General features: G+C 29.8%; 2 protein-coding genes across 2 annotated transcripts; both read left to right on the plus strand.

Annotated features, from left to right (window-relative positions):
- Positions 1 to 3751: 3751 nt before the first annotated feature.
- On the plus strand, positions 3752 to 8447 carry LOC130797139 (uncharacterized). Its single transcript, XM_057659621.1, has 3 exons — positions 3752 to 3937; positions 5085 to 5242; positions 7447 to 8447. The coding sequence occupies exons 2-3, from the start codon at positions 5132 to 5134 to the stop codon at positions 7897 to 7899; spliced, it is 564 nt and encodes a 187-aa protein (XP_057515604.1). The 5' UTR covers positions 3752 to 3937; positions 5085 to 5131; the 3' UTR covers positions 7900 to 8447.
- Positions 8448 to 10781: 2334 nt separating this feature from the next.
- LOC130797180 (phosphoenolpyruvate/phosphate translocator 2, chloroplastic-like) lies at positions 10782 to 20111 on the plus strand. Its single transcript, XM_057659670.1, has 9 exons — positions 10782 to 11290; positions 12308 to 12430; positions 12509 to 12661; positions 13718 to 13803; positions 15401 to 15485; positions 17288 to 17407; positions 17739 to 17816; positions 18246 to 18375; positions 19620 to 20111. The coding sequence occupies exons 1-9, from the start codon at positions 10931 to 10933 to the stop codon at positions 19694 to 19696; spliced, it is 1212 nt and encodes a 403-aa protein (XP_057515653.1). The 5' UTR covers positions 10782 to 10930; the 3' UTR covers positions 19697 to 20111.
- The last annotated feature ends 1232 nt before the right edge of the window (positions 20112 to 21343 follow it).

Raw genomic sequence — 21343 nt, forward strand, 5'->3', positions numbered from 1 at the left:
TTACAATCAACCAAACGGGCCGCTAATACTTTAAATCCGATTGTTTATGAGAACTAATAGTTCTTAAGAGATTCAAATACATGAGAGCCAAAATTAATAAAATATAAAGAAGAAAGAGAAGAAGAATAGAGTAGATATTGAAAATGACGTGAAAAAAAGATAAAAATACTATAAACTTTAAATTTATAAGAAAATAAAAGGGGAGTTGGGAATGGTTAAAGGAAGTTTAAATGGGAAGTTGGGAGTTGAAGAAAATGGTTGAGGAAAGTTAAAAGGGATGTAGTGGGTGGTTTTTTTATTCAAAAAAAATATTTTCAAAATCTTATTTTTTTACATGTAATAAATAGATTAGTTTATTAAATTTATTGTTGAAATTTTAAAATATTATATTTAGCTCATTAGGTGGACAAAATCATAATTAAGGCGCTTACACTTTCTTACGTGTATGATAATTGGAGAATTATTATCTCTTTTAATGTACGTTTTAAATTATTATGTTTGCGGTTATTTTTTTAAAAAAAAATTTTTACATAGATTTACATGCATATATTTCATCTTATCAAATCTACCTTTCAAATTTTACCGAAGTTTGTTGCAATTGATCTTGTTAAAAATAATTTTATAATCAAACTCATATTTTAGTGAAGTAGATTAAAACTAACAAAAATTCTTAAATGAGATGGTTTTATAGCGAGACTATTTCTATTAAACTGACTCATGTACATCTAGTCTATTAATGTGTTCATTTACAATTTTAAAGTGAACAATTAAAAAAATAGACTAATTATATGAGCCTTTTCATGGTGAGATGGTCTCATAAGGTAAATTCTTGTGTGAGACAGTTTTACTGTGAGTCCCTTACTTTAGAGTTGTCTCAACAAGAGACGTACTTTCACAATATAGCTCAATAAAAGTAGGTCAAATAGAAGAGTGTTGGAGAGTTGAGAAATATTCGTGGGCTTATATACAGGCTGAGGAATGTCCTTATGGGTATGGGCCCAGAAGACCTGCATAAGGCTACTTCTGGTCTGTTGCAATGAATTTTTTTTTTCACTGATTCTTAAATACACGATCTCACAGTGAGATCATTTTTATTGGGCTGGTCTAATATATATTTTTTGTCTTAAAATGTTCACTTGTAACATTAAAGTGATTAATTAAAGTAATGGGCTAATTATATGGGTTCGTCTCATACAAAATAATTTTTTTTTTAATCTTTTTTATGATAATTTATTTTTATACATTTTAATTCTAGGACATGCTTAATATAATCAAAGGATAGATAATTACCCAAGTTATCTTAGTTTTTCAGATTTTATAACTTAGTTTTGTCTTAGTTTATTACAAGTTTACCTTTAAAATCTAGTTATTTGGGCTGAATAAGTAAATTATGGATGATATTACCGAGAAATTATTTTTAATTATGGATCTTTTATAAAAATTATGCTTAATGAATCTTAATTTAAAAATTTGTATTATCTAGTTAATTTGACGAGAATCCAAAATCAAGAGTAATGGAGTTTTAAGAAAAAATTAAGTTAAATACTTGTTAGTTAAGTCAATAAAACAACAATATGAGAATTGAATTAATATGGGTATGTTTGGATTGGGCCATTTTATTTGAATTGATGGAATTGATCCAATTTCATTGTTTGGCTAAGCTGAAAAATTGAAATTGGAATTGGCCCAATTTCAACACAATTCCAACCCAAATAAAAAACAAACTTTTCATTTCCAACCTATACCTTCCCTAATTTCAATTCCTATTGATTATTTTTTTTTAAAATTTATTTTCAAAACCCTAAATTGGCTAAATCACCTGGGGCCTTTTGAAATCCCGTCTTCATTGATTCATTCTTGCTGGCTGCTGCTTCCTGCTTGCATCTTCAAATTAATTCCAGACGGTGAGACGTCATCTTCCTGCTTCCTGCCATTCTTCTTCTTCACGGTTTTTAACTGGGCAAGTTTCTTTCAGTTCATCACCATTCTTTTAGTTCATCACCATTCTTCTTCTTCTCGAGATCTTCTTAATCCGAAACAAACCTGATTTTTGGTACTTATTTAATTTTTCTTTGCCATTTTCGATTTTGTCACAAGGATGTAGCCATTTTCGCATTTTCGCCATTTTTACAGAGATTTAGCCATTTTGGTACGTATTTAATTTAAGTTGGATTTTCTTCATTAGTAGATTTTCCATTAGTTAGATTTTCTCAAGTCTGTATGTTCTCAAGTCAATATCTTCTCAAGTCTGTATGTTCTTCATTAGTTAGATTTTCCCCCTTTTTTGGATTTTGCCATTGAATCTATTTGAATGGATGATATATTGAATATTGATATATAAATTATGCAAAAAAAGGAAGTCTATTAGTTTGCAAGGTGATTGATCAAAGTGAACTCCTATTGCTGATAATCTTGATTGAATTTTGATATTTATGTTTAATGTTTTGAAGTTGAATTCTGATATTTATGTTTAATATTTTGAAGTTAAAATCTCGATGAAAGTCTGATATTTGTTAAAAAAAGTTGAATTCCTCCTTGCTTCACTCACAAACAGAAGGCACAACAATCAGAAACCTATCTGGTTTTTGTTTTGAAGACTCCTCTTCAATCAACAATACTTGTTTTTATTAGCAATCAAAAAGTGGCGTACAAAATGATAGCCTTGATATATTTATAGGCTTAAGGAAGAAAGAGCAGTTGGAAAATAATGCCAACTCAGCTCTTAAACAACAACTATCTTAACAGAATACATGTTTATTAAAAGCTAGGCCCTTCTAAGTTCTTGAATGAAAACAGCCTTAGTCTGTTTGTATTAGAATACGTGGCCCTGCTGTTCTTAACCCTTGAAGAGTATTTTCCCTGATTAAGCATGTCTTGATGGCACCTTCTGTTATTCCTTCTTCTGATGGGCTATCTTCAAAAGCCTTAGTGTAGTCATTACTAAGGTCTGTGCCACCTTCAGTAGCTTCCAGTGCCTCAATGTTCATGTGTTGTTTTTGGGTTTCTGCTTCCTCGTGCTGAGTTGTAGCTGTATCATTATTTCTTGAATCATTCCTTGAGTCTTTACTTGAACTTATTGAGTCAGTAACCATTGAACTTATGTTTGTAGCTCTTGAATCTGATCCAGCTTGTGTTGTCTCTGGATACTTAATCAACAAAATTACAATATGAAGTTAACATGTATTTTCTTAATCTACAATATGTAAATAACGAGTAATAGTTGACAACGATTGATCTAGGGTTTATATTAAATGGGGTGAAAAAATTTAAAATTATAGTCAACTTTTAAGTCAATATTGTATAAATTAAAATTTGCAAAAATATAGAATTCAATGCATTTTAAATTTAAACAAAAAATCTAACATTTTGATTAAATTAAAAAACAAATTCCTAGAAAAAGTCTGAGTTTTTTTTTCGATAATTATTCTTAGCGAGGTTTTATCTTCAATACAAATATTTTAAATTATTTCAGTTTAATTTCGTTATTTTATCGTGACACTAATATTAGTTTTATATATATATATATATATATATATATATATATATATATATATATATATATATATATTATGGTCAATTGACTCATTAGCATGAATTTATGACTTTTATTAAAACTTAATAAAAATTAAACGTTTTTACCTCTCTATAATGTTATTATAATTAATTTTTCAAGAATAGAATGCTATTTTGTGGAAAAAATATTAAAAATTGTTACCACTTGTGTTGATACTTTACCCTATGGAATACCCCAAATTACTATTAGCTTAACGCCTAAACCCAATACAGCGAACTAGCGAAGTGAATTCACGGTTCACCCCACTGCTTCCTCACTTCACTCTCCCCCGTAGTCCACATTCCAGCCGCCGCCCTCCACGTCAGCTGCCAGACGCCACCTTCCACCAGTCACTACCCTCTGCTACCGGCGCCGTTTTTCAAGGTATTATGTTCTGTTTGGTTTTTCTTTTTTAATTGCAATTTATTGTCGCTTAATGTTGATTAAATCATTTTAATTTTTATTATGTCATTTTTAAGGTTGGGATGGTGAATCTATTGTGCTATTGAATTTTTTTTTTCTAGATTTTTGAAGTATGATGATTCTAGCAATTAGGGTTGGTAAGTTCAGTTAGTTTGATAGTTCAATAGTGCGAATGTTGTGCACGATATTAGAGATGGTGCGAATCTGACAGGATTCATTATTGTGAACCTTCTTCAAGTGGTGAACCTCCCAGACCTAATTCAATTTGGGGTATTACAGTTTCTAAGTGATTATGATTGCCTGGTTGATGATACCTAATGATCAGTACAATTCTTTTTGGTGTTTAATCAGCAAACTATATAGTTAATGACAACAAAAATGACATGTTTTTGGCTTAATGAAAGTAAAATTCACTTGGGTTGTTCTGTTTTTATGCTATTTTGATAACTTATCCTGCATAAAATAGTGTTTAATTCATACAAGCAGTCTATAGGAGTTAGATCACAATTGTCTTATTGATGAAGTACTTTTAAGATTAGAGTAGACTTATTCATTTTGATTTATTTCCTATTTACATCTTGAATTCTAACTCTTGTATACAGGTAAGAATTGTTTGAATAAAATGGAAATATATAACAAAATTTAATCTTGAATTTTTACTCTTCAGCATTAGTTTATTGTTGTTTACTCTGCTTTGTTAAAGCAGCTGATGGTATTGGTAGGAGTACAAATACTTTTGTGCAGAATTCATAACCTTTTTGAATCAACATTTTATACTGTCCTCCACAGTTTAGAAACTCATAACAAGCCACGATTCCCATTAAAAATGAGAGTTAACTTGTACTTGCTATTGGTTTTTGCAATATGTCCGCCAATGTATTATCTGATTGACTGATTCAAGTTATTCTTATGCATGCTATGTGCTCGACGAAATACTCATTTAAGTTTTGAGCTACAAATTGTAAGAGAATTCATGAATAGAACTATTTACTAAATGGGTTTTCTTCAAATTCGTGAAATTTATTGTAAAGTTATTAACTTGGGTGTTATTGCTAATTAATTATATGTTTAATTGGTGTATCTTTGTGCTTTTATTCCTTGATTTCAGCGGTATTGTCTCTTGTGCCTACTAGAGTTGAACTTTTTGCTTCTGGGATGTTAAAGAATTTGTTTGGGGAATTGGTTAGTAAGGGACTGCACAACAATGGATGCAGTAAAGGAACACATTGGTTATATTTGCTAACAAAAAACATTCATACTGGACAGGTATGCTGCTTTGTTATTTATTTATTTATCTATTTGTCAGTTGCATTTTGTTCGTTTTGCACGTATACAAGTAATTAATTAAGGTGTAGTTTGTGTTATGGTATTTGGAAACTGATAAATTTGTACTTTTATAGTTTTCACCATTCAATTCCTGCCGTGTTGATGGGGAACAATGGAGTGATTGTAAATTGTGATAGTGCAGAATTGTAGATTAACTTGGTTGAGCTGTGTAACACTCCTCTGATTCTCAAGTTTTTCCCATTTAATATTCATGTATGGGAACTTTTGGGGAAACAGGACGCAAACTCAATGGAGCATATTGAGTATATGATATGTGATGATTGGCAGCTTTCATGATTTTTAGAGTTTGGGTTTGGATGGGAGAGTAATGATGTGTGCATGCATACATGTTGGTTTTTTTTGCTACTCCGTTTGTAAGTTTCATGACATGTGCTTTAGATTTTTGAACTATATTGTGGGGACAAAGATGGATTGGAGAAAATTGGAGGAGAAACAGAATTGTGAGTTAGTGGGTAAGACAAAATGGACAAAGTGTGAAGAACATTATGGAATGTGGAATAGGAAAATATAGATAACATTGTGGAACGGAGTGAGCATATTAAAAAATTTCTGGATGTAGAGTTGAGATGGGTCATAGGAAGCTAAGTTATTATACAATGAGATTTGGATCTTTAAGCCTGAATGGTGAGTGATTGATCCTGTGGTTTTTTGGTTGATCAATGATGGGAGAATTGAAATCAGTAATAGTATGTTGATAAACTATTAGGAAAATATCCTTTCCCTGTAAAATATAGATCAGAATACTTATTTCTGCAACATACTATGTATAGTTATGCATAACGAACCTCAAGTAAGTGGGGAAAACTGTTTTTACACGTTATAAACAGATGCATCTGCCTAGTGCTGGATTGATAAATGCTTCACTTTATAATAAAAGGCTCCCATGGTTTTCAAGTACACTTGTTCATTGTGTATGCTTTCTGAAGCTACTCCACCTTATTATAAGAAGTGGGGAGATGATAGAGGCAGAGTAGTATATATATTATTCCTCATTGAATTTTTCTAGTATATTTTTATCTGGTTGGGAGTATATTGAACAAAGAACAAGTGATGCTGAAATCATTTTAAGACTTTTGGATCAGATTAGCCTCTCAATAATTAGCAGCAATAGTCCAAGCCTCATTTTTTGTTAGAGTGTGTGATACATATTATATAGGTTATAAATTAGAAGTAGTATTTCAGGTTATCATGATGCCTGATGGCTATATTCATGATCATACGACTCAATGACGACATGATGTGCTGAAATGAAGTTGGGATAATTTCCTTTAGTTGAATTAAGGCAAAGGTTAGCTTAATACAGTTAACGATTAAGTTGAGAATATGCTCAAGTTGAAGTGCTTACTGTGGGAATGTGTCAAAAAGATTAGCTTGTCAGGTGTGGGGAAGTTGTCTAGAAGTGGTTTCGATATGTAATTTGGTTGAGGTTGAATTGTTTGCTATGAAGGTTTCCTGGGTTTTGAGCTGTTTAATTAAAGCGGCTTTATTGACGTTCAGCAAGTTACTGATCTTGTACAATAAAAGTCCTTCAAAGTATTGCTTTTTACTTGTTCTTTTTGAAGAATTTTACTCTTGCAACCACAATCTACGAAGTTTGAATGATTGTTTAGAACACAATCTTTGTTTTGCTTGTGTCATATCTAGGTCGCAATATTCATTGAATTTTCTTAACATATAAAATTTCATTTCGGTTTAGAAGTAATTAATTAGGACATAAATGGCGAGTCTATTGCATGGTGACAACCTAAGTGAAATTGGAGAGTTATCTTAATGTGGTAGCCTTAGATCAACATTCCCTTATCCTGGTTGTATTTGCATTTAAGCTTTTGAGTTGCGTTGGTGTCTATTTGTTAAAATTGCTTTCTTTAGGCGAGCTTCTACTGCTACGAGTGACATATGAGCCCAATGTTTAGACTTTATCCTTTAAATTACAGTAAAAATTATCAGAGTGATTGATGAATAGTTTTGCAAAATCAAATGGGACATTTAGAGGGACTATGAGCGAATATTTTTTATGTGCTCATGTCACATTTATTATCTCATTAAGTTCAATTAATCTGATTCAAAGTTGTAAGCTCAAGCCCTTTAGTTTGGAACCCCGTCTGATATGAGGCCTATTGCAGTCTCATTGTTCTCCAAGAAGCTTCTTCGGAGTTGAAGATTACCTGGATGATGATAATAGCCGGCCATATACATACCAGAAGGAGAAGAAATCAAAGAATCCGCAGAAACACATATCATTTAAGCAGCGGACAGTGGCCTATATGGAACCCTTCACCCTGGATGTGTTCATCTCAAAGCGCTTTGTTCAGGCCTCAATAACCCATCGAGTGACATGCAAGCAGGTTGCAGTTGCAGGTACAAACTCCAAGGATATAAAAGCCGCTCTCAGGTCTCGATGTGATATACCAGCGTGTTTGGCTGTTGGTAAAATTCTTGCTGACAGGTCAAGAGAAGCAGACGTTTACACAGCATCTTATACACCACGAGCTCGGGACAAATTTGAAGGGAAGATTCGAGCGGTCGTACAATCTATTATCGACAGTGGCATCGATGTTAAAGTCTATCTTGACTGACTACATGCCGTGATATACTAATAGTGCTATTTGTTGCGGTTTTGTGGCTCGAGCCTTGGGTTAGCTCTTGCTCTGGCCCGAGTCAAAGAAATACCCGTTGCTAGTTAGATCGATAGTCTTAGTGTTTGTATAATTGTGTGGAAGCTTCGATAATGATGGAAAATAGCTTGCCATTGTGCATATTTTGCTGTGGCCCGAGTGAATGCATGCAGTTAGAAGTAAACTTGTCAAGTCTCAAGGACTCAAAATATCTTGCACGGTTGCACCAATTTCTTTTGGGTTCATAAATGTTTCACTTTAAGGCAATTGAACTATTTATTGAATCCTATCTACCATATTTCATAAATTAAGCAGATAGTAATTTGTATAAAGTAGTGCCAAATGTTTTGTAGTAAATTCAACAAGACAATGAGACAATGGAGTAGTGGAAGTGGCAGTTAAAAATGCCGCACCATGGGCCATGTTAGTGGGCTTTATATCAAATGCTTTTGGGTTATAGTAGAACTCTTTGATGGTGTTTAAGATATGAATCCTTGCACAACCTAATATGTTGGGAGTGTTTCACAATTTACTTTTTATTCGTTTTCTATTTGACTTTTGATTTAAATTTTTTAGTTGGTCAAATAGTTAAAAAGGTATTTGGATCCTTGGCTTCTAAGCCAAAACCAAAAATTTACTCTTTGTAACTTTTTTAATTGACTTTTGGATTTTAACCTATATTTTTCATTAATGACAACCAACAAAACGCTTTTATAAGGTGACTTAAACAATTGGCTTATCAGCCAATACTTTCAGCTAGTTAAATTAGTCAACAACTTCAATTAACAGCCGTTTGTCAAACAAACTTGTTGTCTCTTGTCAAGCAGGCTCTGTATCAAACCTGCAAGTTGATTACAAAATCTTGAACTTGATAGAAAAATACATAAAAAACTAAAAATAATTGTATGGTTTATTTAGAACAAATGATACAAATAATAGCTGATAATATTTTTTCAATACACAAACAATATATATTTGTTATTATTATTTTTAATCATATCATATAGATTAGATAAAAATAAAAAATGAAACAACTAATTAGAATACACAGAAATTTATATTTATATTAAATATAATAGATTAATAAAAATATATATTTTATAAAGCTATACAACTCTTGGCAATCGCTGTTTAAATTGTACATATTAACTTTAAGAATTAGATAAAGATAATATGATATCTGTCATGTTACAGGGAATGCCAAGGATATCATCTAGGCGTAGAACTAGCCCTATTGCATGTATCAAAAGATCTTTTGTTAGGAAAAAAGATACAACTTTTATTTGTATCTTTTATTTCAATAAAAGATAGAAATAGTAGGTTACAAATGAAATTTTTCGTACTAGTGTTCTTTGTTTGACTTACTTTGTTCATAGTTCACTTTTTAAAACCAGTTATGTCTAAGCTTATTTGTTGTAACTAATAATGAACAAACTAATTTTAGTCTCAGATAAAAAAAATTTTATTTTAGAAATTAGTCTACTATGTGTAATTTAGTTTAATCGAAAGACCAACCTATTCATCTTTAATATTCAACACTAGGGGTGGTAATGAGTTAAATTGGGTAGTGTTTTGCTCAATTCTTCTTGACTTGTTAACTTATTAAGTTGCTCTAAATATTATAGGTCTCAGTCAAGTCGAGCTTTGACCAAATAAAACGAAATCGAACCAAATTTGTCTTTCATCTCAACTTTGAAATTTTATCATCGCTCTAATACGTAATTTTACATGTTTTTAAAATTTCTCATGGGGCTTTTAAATATCTTCTTTTCCTGCCGAGAGGGTCTCAAATTTTGGGCTGACCCTAGGTTTTTAGGGGCTCGAGGCGAAAGATTGTTTATGGGCCCTTAAACTATTGTATATAAAGAAAAGTTCAAACCTTAACACTAGTTGAAAACTAAAACTTTTTTGAAGCCTTGAGCGTAGACACGATTTATACTTGCTTTAAAACCAGTCTGCTCAGATTGAGTTTGAGTTGAACCAAGCTACTCTAAGTCAAATATTAACCACGTTGAAAAAAATCAATTGAAATAGCTTGTAAATAATCGATAGCTTGATTAGCACTCCTACTCAACTCAACACCGTACAATGGTAACATAACATACCGTTCTTAGGTAAAACTACCTTTTCCCCTCTTTAAGGAACACGAGGTACATAAGATGTATACACAACATCAAATCATTCTCTGAACAATAACCAAAAAAAAAAAATTTTATTACCTTAATGTCATGAAGTGGTTTCCACATAAAGTAAGTTTTGACAGTGTCGCATACACGAAACCTTAATTACCCACGTTAATAACAATAAAAAGGTTGTTTCCGATTGACCAATAATATCATACATTATCTTTAACTTTACATAAATAAAAAGTATACATAATATAATAAGTCGTTTAACTATAGTCGATTATAATCCAAAATCATAATCATAAAAGGTTACTGTCCAATATCGCACCCCAAACAGAAAAATTGTGGTTCTGGGAAGTCTACAATGAAGGTGTACCCACCAAATTTGCCACTAAAGCTAATAGAAGCTCTCCTCCTCACAATTTCAAAATGTCATTACTCATAACAGAGTTGAGCCCGTGGCTCACGTGCCTCTACACCAAATATATGAACCATTCATTATTATTCATTAATCACATATCGGGTTCGGATTTAAAATAAAATTAAATATTATTCATATATTAAGTATTATTTAAAAAACTGTTAATAGTAAGACTTAAACCTAAAATAATGCTATTGTATACTAATATTTTAACCAATTTAACCGGTACATTTATTAGTATATTTAGAAATATAACTTGTTAAATGCTGTCAGCTGATAAAGTTGAATAAGACTACATCCGTCCCTGTCACCCACCACCTTTATAAGCTTGCTAGCTACCTCTTTAAAATCTAAATCTTCATCTATAATCATGAATTTATGTCGATATAAATAATTTCGCTAAATTTTCCTTTTTTTTTTTTGGGTGAAATCTTAAATATTAAAAATGCCATTGTTGGGTATGTTATGTAGTTCTAAAGTAACAAACATTCTACAAGTAGGATGTGTACATGACCATCAATGGAGGGTTCATAAATATTGTTATAATTATAATTATCGATCATCTTTAAGTTATAATAATTTGTGTTCTAAGACAACATTTTCGGTATGTTTGCCGAATCTTACAAAAACGAAAGAGGATTGTGCAAGAAATTTGTTGGTTGTGAGAGCTGTTTCGATTCCTGAGAGTGCAGATGGAGGTAGTGAGGCTAATTCTGCAAATACTTTGGCTGCTCCATTACAGCTTGGAGCCATGTTTTGCCTTTGGTATACATTGAATATTTACTTCAATATTTACAACAAGCAGGTGATTATTATTTTCTATGTTCTTTAAGTCTTAATTTTGGAGGGTAGAAATATAATTTTATGTAAAAAAATGGGTAATTATTAGTAATGTTGGTCTTTTATTCAACTTTATTTGTTGTTTATTTTTATAATCAACTTAAAATAATTCTTGAAATTATTATAATCAACTTCCTCGTACATCTACCATATGCTTCTTTTCATTGATTTCTACAAGAATAATTATTGTTTCCTTGGTTTGAAAAGGCCCATTGCACAGGTTTACATGAGAGTGGAATTGATCTTTATCATATGTCACTTGTTAATTCCTATATGTACTAATAATAGTCTTCATGTTTTATTTATTTATTTATTTTGATTTTGGATGGGGAATGGGAAAAAAAATTAATCGTTTTGTAGGTGTTGAAATCAAACCTTATTGCAAGGAATGATAAAAAGTAGTCAATTACAAAACGATCTATATAAAGGCAAAAGTAAAGAATACTTTCGATATCCCGCATAAAATAGAGTACGGGTGAAAAATTTTTTATAGACTAGGCACCTACTATATATAGAATTTTAAAAAATTCAAAAATTAGAGTATAAGATAAGAATTGAAATTTGTAAATTTAGAACAGATGAAATATTGATCCTTTTTTTTTTTACTTTGTTTGGATAATGATAAGAATATTATTTTGAATTAATTCTTTTTTTGAAAATTCACTCCCATTCTCTCTTTTATCATTAGAGCGCATTTGTATTTGCGCTAATAAAAATCCTACCTTCTAAAATTAGCACTCTTATAGTGGGACTAACAATATTTTGGTTTTGTCCTTCATTTTGATTTGTTTATGACAATTTTAAAAAAAAAACTTGAAAGTCAAATATAACAAACAAACTGAAACCGAGAAATTATCAATTAATTAATGTAATTTTACGATATTATCGACTTGTTAAATAAAGCCAATATGATTATTTCATAGGAATTGTGATATATGTATCCCCAAGAAGGTTAAATTATGGGAATTATGTATGTGGATAGGTTCTTAGAGTGTATCCATACTCTTCAACAATCACAGCATTCCAATTTGGGTGTGGAAGTTTGCTTGTTCTTCTTATGTGGGCATTTAATCTTCATCCAAAACCAAAGCTTACCCGTTCGCAGGTATAATTAATTAAAGATTAACATTTGTTAATACTAATTTTGGGCTAATGAATATTAAATGTTTAAATTTTAATTAAGTTTGCAGCAATTTTACCATTAGCAATAGCACATGCAATGGGCAACCTTCTAACAAATGTAAGCCTTGGAAAAGTTGCGGTCTCATTCACTCACACTATCAAAGCTATGGAGCCCTTCTTTACTGTTCTTCTTTCTGTTCTCTTTCTTGGTGAGGTTAGCTTTCTTTTCCCTTTTCTTTTTTTTTTTTTTTTTTGGCTTTTTGGCAAAATAATTGTTAGCTAAAGCTGTTGACTGATGTTGATGACGAGTTTGACTTGCCGTAAGTATTGGCTGTAAAGCTAACTATTTAAATAACTATTATAAAGATGGTTTGTAACAGTTAATTCTTGCTAGTGATCGTTTATTGGATAAAGTATGTATGAGTCATAGAAACTAAAAGCTAATAAAAAGAATACTATATTCAACATTTGATCATTTTTAAGTGAGTTCTATTGATTACTCCTTTTGTTCCATTTGTTAATTTAAAGTAGGCATATTTAGTGGGGTTAAGAAAATTGTGAATAAGATTAAAAAATTAAATGATTTTTGTAGATGAGATTAAAAGATAATTGTGATGATCATTATCATAAGTGAAAACAGTACAAAGTAATGAAACAATTAAAAATAAAAATTAAGTGCAAGTCAAATGGAAGAGGAGTATGTTGCAAGTATTAAAAGTGAGAATAATTTAATTATGTTTTTTCAATTGGAGAGCAAATAACACTTTTCTAAATAAAATCTCTAATTCGATTCAGCGTACCATTTAATAAAAAATGTTAAAAGTCGGACAACTTATATATACATATATATTATATAGTAGGGAAATTTCACATGGTGACCTTAGGTTTTTGGCTTTTTCACAAATGTTATTTTAAATCCGCGTGATGACCTTGAGTTTCAAACTTTTCCATGTAGTAGACAAAATATTATGTTTTTGGTTAAATTAAGTATTTATTTCGATTTAATTTTGAAATATGTGGTCAATTAGGGTGATATGATGTTTGTTTTTTTGAAAAATTTGTTATTACGTTGATTAAAAATAGCATAAAGTTAACATAAAAAACTTATCTTTTATCTACTATATGAAAAAATTAAAAAGTTAAGGTCACCACCTGAGTATTTAAATTTTTAAATTGAGAGTTACCAAATGAGATTTTCTAATATATTAACTACATATATATGCATTTTAAAGTTGGTGAAAAAGCTAAGTAGAATATGTAATTATTACAGAGGCCTAACCCATGGATAGTATTCTCTCTGGCGCCAATTGTTGGTGGAGTGGCTTTGGCATCTTTCACTGAGGCCTCTTTCAATTGGTAAGCTTTTAATTTATTGGTTGATATATTCAATGCATTCAAAAAAAATTATAAATTTACTCTTATTAAGAAACTTACAAAATGTTTATTTTAATTATCAACCAAAATCATATTGTCTCCTTAAATTTATTTATCTACACATGTGTATTTGCGAGTTAAACTAACTTAAATTAAATCAAATTGTACTCCCTCCGTTCTTTTTTGATCTTCCACATTACTATAACGGGTAGTTTCAAAAGTTCTTCCACTTTAGAATACTTTTCATTTTTAGAAAGTTTTTATCTCACTTTTACCCCTAAAGACCTCCCTATTCTTTTAATGTACCCCTTTTTTTTTATTTAAAATTATTTTCTCTCTCATACTTTCAATATAATCATTACTTCACACTACTATTTAATTAAAATAATACCCACTACAACCTCATACTTCCAATACAATCATTACTTCACACTATTATTTAATTAAAATAATACCCACTACAACCCAAAGATTCTATCTTCCTTACTATGTGTGAAAAACCCAAAGTGGAAGATCAAAAAAGAACGGAGAGAGTATTAAATGTAGAAAATAAATTCAAATTACAATTTAATGTCTTATTAAAATGAATAAGCCTCCAACTAACAAGTGTCAAGTACACTTTGGACAAAGGAAATCATTTCTAGTTACTTTTCCTCTATAACTTTGAGATTTCATTTTTCTTTTTATTTCGTCTTATTAGATTATCTCTATTTTTTTTATCTGTAATCTACTCTTATTTTTTAATTCTCATTTATATATCTTATTTATTCTTCACTATCAAATGGTAAGTTTTGGACAACTGATTAATCATAGTAAGCTCAAATGATTTGAATAAACAGGGGAAATAAGGGCAAAGTTCTAATTAACACACAAGCCAATAAAAGCTAATAAGCATGTAAAATTTCAATAGAGGCTTAGAGATTCTAGAAAAAAAAAACTAATTGGGATGTCGACGATTAAGTTTGGTTGTTGGATGATTTAATTGACTTGTTTGACTAGCCTGTAATATTTACTTTTAAGCAAGATATATGGGACATTTGGTTATGAATGTATTGGTGAAATTAGTTATTCATTGTTGTATGTTATCAGAAAAAACATGATCAATATTCACTAGCCAATTTAAAATTAATTAATAGATAGCATATTTTACTAGATAAGTTTTAAAAATATTTTACAAAAATTTAAAAGTCAACCAATAAGTTGAGCACTAAATCAATTACCTAATAAGGTCAATAATGTAGGGATACTTTTGTAAATTAAATTTAAGTATGCTTCTTTAACCTGAGGTGTTTGCAAATGCATTTTTTAAGAAAATTGTAAAAAGTTGACATTAATAAAGAGAGATTAAATAATAAATATTATATTAAAAAGACAGCTGAGTTTAAAAAGAATGCGGCAAAATAAATGAAAAAAACACCGAGATGAGACAATATAAACGAAACATTCAAAATAGATAAATATGACAACTTGAAAGTAACAAAATTAGTATATTTAAAGAAAACTATTTTGTTGAGTGGTTTCTCAATAGGGTTTGATTCCAACAAAGTAGATTGATAATAAGGTTAATATCACAAAACAGGATAGGCTTTGGTAGCGCAATGGCATCAAATTTGACCAATCAGTCACGAAATGTGCTGAGCAAGAAGTTGATGGTTAAGGAAGAGGTAATTCATCCATGTCCCTTTCAAATATACATCTATATGTATGCTACACCTAGAATTCGGTATTTCAGTTTTTATTTCGATTGAAGTAAGTATTGTTTTTCTATGCAATTCTTTAAATTGATTATCACCTAACGCTCTTATTCCCTTGTTCAACCCTTGTAATCCGAAAAAAAAGTATTCTTTTATTCTACATGGGCCACTCATCACAAAAGACAAATGTAACAAATGTGTTATGCTTGGACATTTATAGATATGCCCAATGGGTTGAATAAGAGCCAACCGTATTCAGATAAAAAAATATACACAAATTCTTACTTGAGACCGTCTGTATAAGAGACGTGTTTCAAATGGGCCGACCCATTATTACTTAGAAAAAAAACTTAAAAAAATGTGCGCTGTGTAATCCTATTTGGAGTTGGTGCTATAACCTATTGAAGTTGGTATTATAACCTGTTATAACCAACTTTAATAGGTTATAATACCAACTTTAATTGGTTATAACACCAACTCAAATACCAACTTTAATAGGTTATAATACCAACTTTAATAGGTTATAACTTCAATTTCTATAGGTTATAAAACCAACTCCAAATAGACTGAACCGCGCCCGTCAATTTTTATATTTTTTTTCTTTTTTTTTATTATTGAGAATGTGGGCTGGGCTCTTTTGAAAGGCGTCTACACTATAGACAGTCTCTCAAGAGAGGGCCTGAAAATATAACAATCTAAAATGGGTTGGGTCCTTTCGGCGGCCTGATCCATATGTAATATTGTTCTAAATTTCCATTGAAATAAACATGTCAAATTGAGTAAAATGACTTATAAATTAATAGTATGCTTTTGTCAATTATAACTATTGATGATTATTATCTATAAATACATTATGATTCAAACAAAAAAAAATAATTAAAGCCCGCTTTTAACCCCTTTTATTTTTGTAAATAAAAGGCATATTTAAAGTTGGATGGTCCAAACCGTTTAAATCCTTCTTATTTAAGAGTTAAAATTCGGCCACCCTACCCGTTGCACAACTCTTAGACAGTAGACATGTATAATAAGCCTAGACCTTAAACCTATATGACTCTAATATTCATACTAGGTTAATTTCAGTGTAATACAATAATAATAGTACTTTTAAAATTAATAAATATCGACAAATATTGTTACCATAACCCAGATTAAAAATTAATAATAATAATAATATCATTATGACATTTTAGAGGGATAAAATATCTACTTCAATGAAATATATGCAAATTTGTAAAGATTTTTTTGAGCTTATATCAAGCTTCTATTTATGGAGCATTTATGTGTTTTCGACTTTCAAAAGTGTTTTATATGTGTTTTTAAAGATTTGATAATAGTAATAAATAATTTTTCTGTGTAAGTGAAATTGAATAAAAATAGTACTCCCTCCTATTCATTTAAATGTTTCATTTGGTTTTTCAATATTATTTATCAATCACTCTTATTATATGTATTATTTTTAATTTATTAGTTATAATATAGTCAAGTGGGATATTATTTGATTCGTCTTATTGTAAATTTTATTAATATCAATTTTTTATAATTTTTAATCAAATACAATAGAGATATTTAAAATTAAAAATGTACATTAGTAAATGTGCTAAAATTAAATGGGACATTTAAAGTGAATATGAGGAAACAATTTTTAAGGAAAGTGAAATTGTGAAAACGTGATTTGTTAATTTGTATTTAAAAAAAATGTTAGATTAAGCTTGAGAATGTTTGTTCTTATTTTTTTTATGACAATCTCAACGTAAAACGTTATATGTTGACAGGAGGGTTTGGACAACATCAATCTATTCTCTATAATAACACTCCTCTGCTTCCTCATATTAGTCCCTTCTGCTATTCTCATTGATGGACTCAAATTTACTCCCACATATTTTCAATTAGCTGTAAGTTTTTCATTTTTTATACTACATTCGGATTCAAATAGCTGCTACAGTTTTATAGTAATTTTTGCCTTTTTGTTTATGAATAATATATGAATAAGAAAAAATATTCTCAAGTAAAATTTTATTCACAAATTATTACGAGAAACAGTCTATTCGAGAGACGTATTAGATAATATATAGATTACCCAATTAATATAAATTAAAGAAAAAATAAAAATATAAGCTTCCTACTTTGACGTCTTCATAAAAGTAGCCCAATAGTATTTGATTTGTTCCAAATTCCAATGTGTATTTTCATAATACCTCTTTTCTCTATTGTTCCTTCTTAAAGGCAAGCCAAGGCGTAAATGTTAGAGAACTTTGGGTGAAAGCTCTTGTTGCTGGCCTTTGTTTCCACACTTATCAACAGGTACATAATTTTGGACTCTACTATACCACACTCTGCATCAGGGATACATTTAAAAAATTAAACGATTTCGATAATATTTTTAAAAAATAGTTTTTTTCCAAATTTAAAATTGTGCTTAATGAAGCTTGAATTCAATATCAATGCTATCACATAGCAATATTTCTACCACTTAACCAACAAATATATTAGAATTTCTAAGTATATAATTTTATATATAACATAAATGCTGTCAGTTAACATCATTAAACGACAATAAATACGCCCCTAACTGCTAGAACATACAAGATTTTCTCAATAACTACCATGCCTCAGAAATTCATATTGGTTAAGAGTTTTTTTTTTTTTTCATCAATTGTGACAATCTTTATAAAACATTTAACAAAATACAAATATGTACATTTTTAACTTAAAATTCGTGTTAAATGACAGGTATCATACCTGATTTTAGGATCAGTATCAGCCGTGACACATTCTGTGGGAAATTGCTTGAAACGAGTTGTAGTTATTGTGTCCTCAGTACTCTTTTTCCAGACACCCATCTCACCCCTTAACTCATTTGGTAAGTTCATATATATATCAAGGCATTAATCTAGAGTTCGTAGAATGAAGTTTTCCAAAACATTAATCTAAAATTTTGGGGACAAAAAGTTTTTGATTTCTGGTAACCGATAATGAATTCTTTCTAGAATTAGGATATTGCTAAACTTCTACTATTTTTTATATCATATGAAGTATTAGTATACATGCATACAAGATGTTCAAGATTGTTATTTCATCAAATCTTGTATGAGACGGTCTCACCGTGAAACGCTGCTCATATATAAATGGAATGACTCAACTAACAATCTTAACATCTTGTTTTTTCATCAATTTGTTATATTACAAATTTTAACATATAGACTCTTTGTTTTGAGTTTGCATGACTGAAAGACGGTCTCTTACATGAATAACTCTTGTTATATATCCCTCCTATTCGCTTTAAATGTTCCACTTGGTTTTTTAATATTATTCATCAATCACTTTTATTACATGCTTTGTTTTTAATCTATAAGTTAAAACATAGGTGAAATCTTATTTGATTCGTTTTATTGTAAACTAGATACTGCCTGTAGATGCACAGTTTTATTAAATTTTTCGACATAAATTACATTAATTTATATAAAGTATTACAACTATAAATAACACATTTCAAAATAAAATTTAACACAAAAATATGTAAAGTTATTTTATAAGTTTTTCTCATGAAAAATATAATTGACTTAAATAAAAATAGTCACAATCTGAATCATATTAGAATTAAGCATTGCATTTAAGTAACCAATTGTATAAATAACAAAAAAATCATAATAAAGTATATATTATATTTTAACCATCTCAAAATATCCAATACACTAAATAGTAGTCATTTACTAAATAAAATAAAAAAGATTTTATAAATAATTGAAAAAAAGGAATAATATATATGATTATCTTATACATTAAAATAATGTGAGTAATAAAGTCAAAGTTAAAAAGAATAGTCGTAAAAATAATGGCATCATCATTGAGTATTGGAGGGAAAATTTTTATTAAGATTGTGACACGTAAGCAATTTTAAATAGTGATGACGTCAGGAGTGTTTTGTTTTAAGAATAGTTATAGATTATCGATTTTATTAATATCAACTTTTTATAATTTTTCCACAAGCACCACTAGAGATATTTAAGATTGAAAACGTGCATTGACCAACGTGCAAAAATCAAATAGAACATTTAAAATGAATATGATTGATAAAGTACTAAAATTTGGACTTTGTGATTGCAGGAACTGCACTAGCTCTAGCAGGTGTGTTCTTATACACGAGAGCTAAGAGATTGAAGCCAAAGTTGAAATCTTCTTGATGATTTACTTCATCATCTTAATCATGTTTTTATACATATTCTTTTTCTTGAGGGGTAAGATATTGTAGTCATGTTATCTAAAATCAAAATGTAATATAAATTCAGGAACATAAATAACTAGAGAGTCCCTCCGTCTCTTTGTGTTTGTACCACATGAATTAGATATGAGACTTTTAAATCGTACGACGTACGGTGAAAAATAAAAATTGAAAGGGATGGAGAGAGTATATAAGAATGGGATTGGATGGTTGTGAAGCCAGTGGTCAACTGGTCCAAAACCCTTATCATAGGAGTTTATTAATTGGGCTTTTGCTAGATTGAGGTCCAATAGTCAAAAAGAATTTTTTTTTTCTCCTTTTTTTTTATTTTTATTTTGATATCAAGGCTAATGAAATTCAGAAAAGCACTTTCTAAATATTTTGCATATTTTCAATTTTATTTTTTAGAGTATTTTTCGGTTATTTTAATAGCATGACCCACCTTTACAAACTATAGAAGTGTTTATTGTTATCCATATATGAGTTGTTCCACATCGAAAAAAGAGAAGAAGATATGACGCTTTATGAACTGCAAGAGTAACTCCTGCTATTACCACTACAAGAAAAGTTGTTTTTAGCAACACAAAAAGTCTTTGCTAAAAACCTGATTTCGTTGCTAAAAATGATTTTTGCAACGAATTTCGTTGTTGCGGTTACAACCGTAACTAAAGCTTTTAGCAACGACTATGGCGGTTGCAAAAGGTATCTTTTTTTTTGCAACGAGTTCTATTGTTGCAAAAGACCTATTGTTGCAATTCCTTCCAACGTTTTTAGCAACAAAAAAGTTGTTGCCAAATTTTCTGCATTTTTAGCTACAACTTTTGTCGTTGTTAAATATTTGTTTTTCACAACAATTCAAGTTGTTGCAATACATAATAGTCAATCTTTTGCAACGACTTAACTGTAGGGAAAACAATTAAGTAAAATTTGTTATTACTGTTTTTAGCAACAACTATTACCGTTGCAAAAAATATACACATTTTTAGCAACGACTTTGTTATCTTCTGAAACAACCTACAATCTATATATAAATTAGACAATTAAATTAATAAATAATTTATAACCAACTAAATTAATATCACCGATTATCATTATATATTAATTCGTATCCAAAAATATCACACGTCCCAAATATTATCGTGTGTCAAAAATATACGTAATTCATATACATGTAACAGATAGGCAATTTTCTAAAATAATTCTCCTACCGTATACAAGTTTTCATGCAAAAAATTACAACTGAAAGGCACGTTGAAAAAGTCCAAAAATTTACAAGTGCACATATAGCTACTTTATAACCCAAAACATCGCGCTTCCAAAATGCTTGTAGCTATCACTAACTTTGTCATTGACTACAAAAAATTTCCAACGAAGATATGTTTACCTACACCAAATAATTTTGTTAGTAATTGAGAATCAAATGAACCCCAATATTGAGTACTTCATAGGGAAAGCATTTAACATGATATTCACAATCAAGTCTTTAATGAGTTTCTTAGCCTCGTAATAAGAAGTTGGAAGGTAAGCTCCATAGCCTTCACGTTCTAATTGGAGTAAACTATCAAAAGAGTTATCACAGCAATTATTCAAAACCTTTAAGTGTAATAAT

The sequence above is a fragment of the Amaranthus tricolor genome, chromosome 12 (genome assembly GCF_026212465.1).
Source record: "Amaranthus tricolor cultivar Red isolate AtriRed21 chromosome 12, ASM2621246v1, whole genome shotgun sequence".
Lineage (NCBI taxonomy): Eukaryota > Viridiplantae > Streptophyta > Magnoliopsida > Caryophyllales > Amaranthaceae > Amaranthus > Amaranthus tricolor.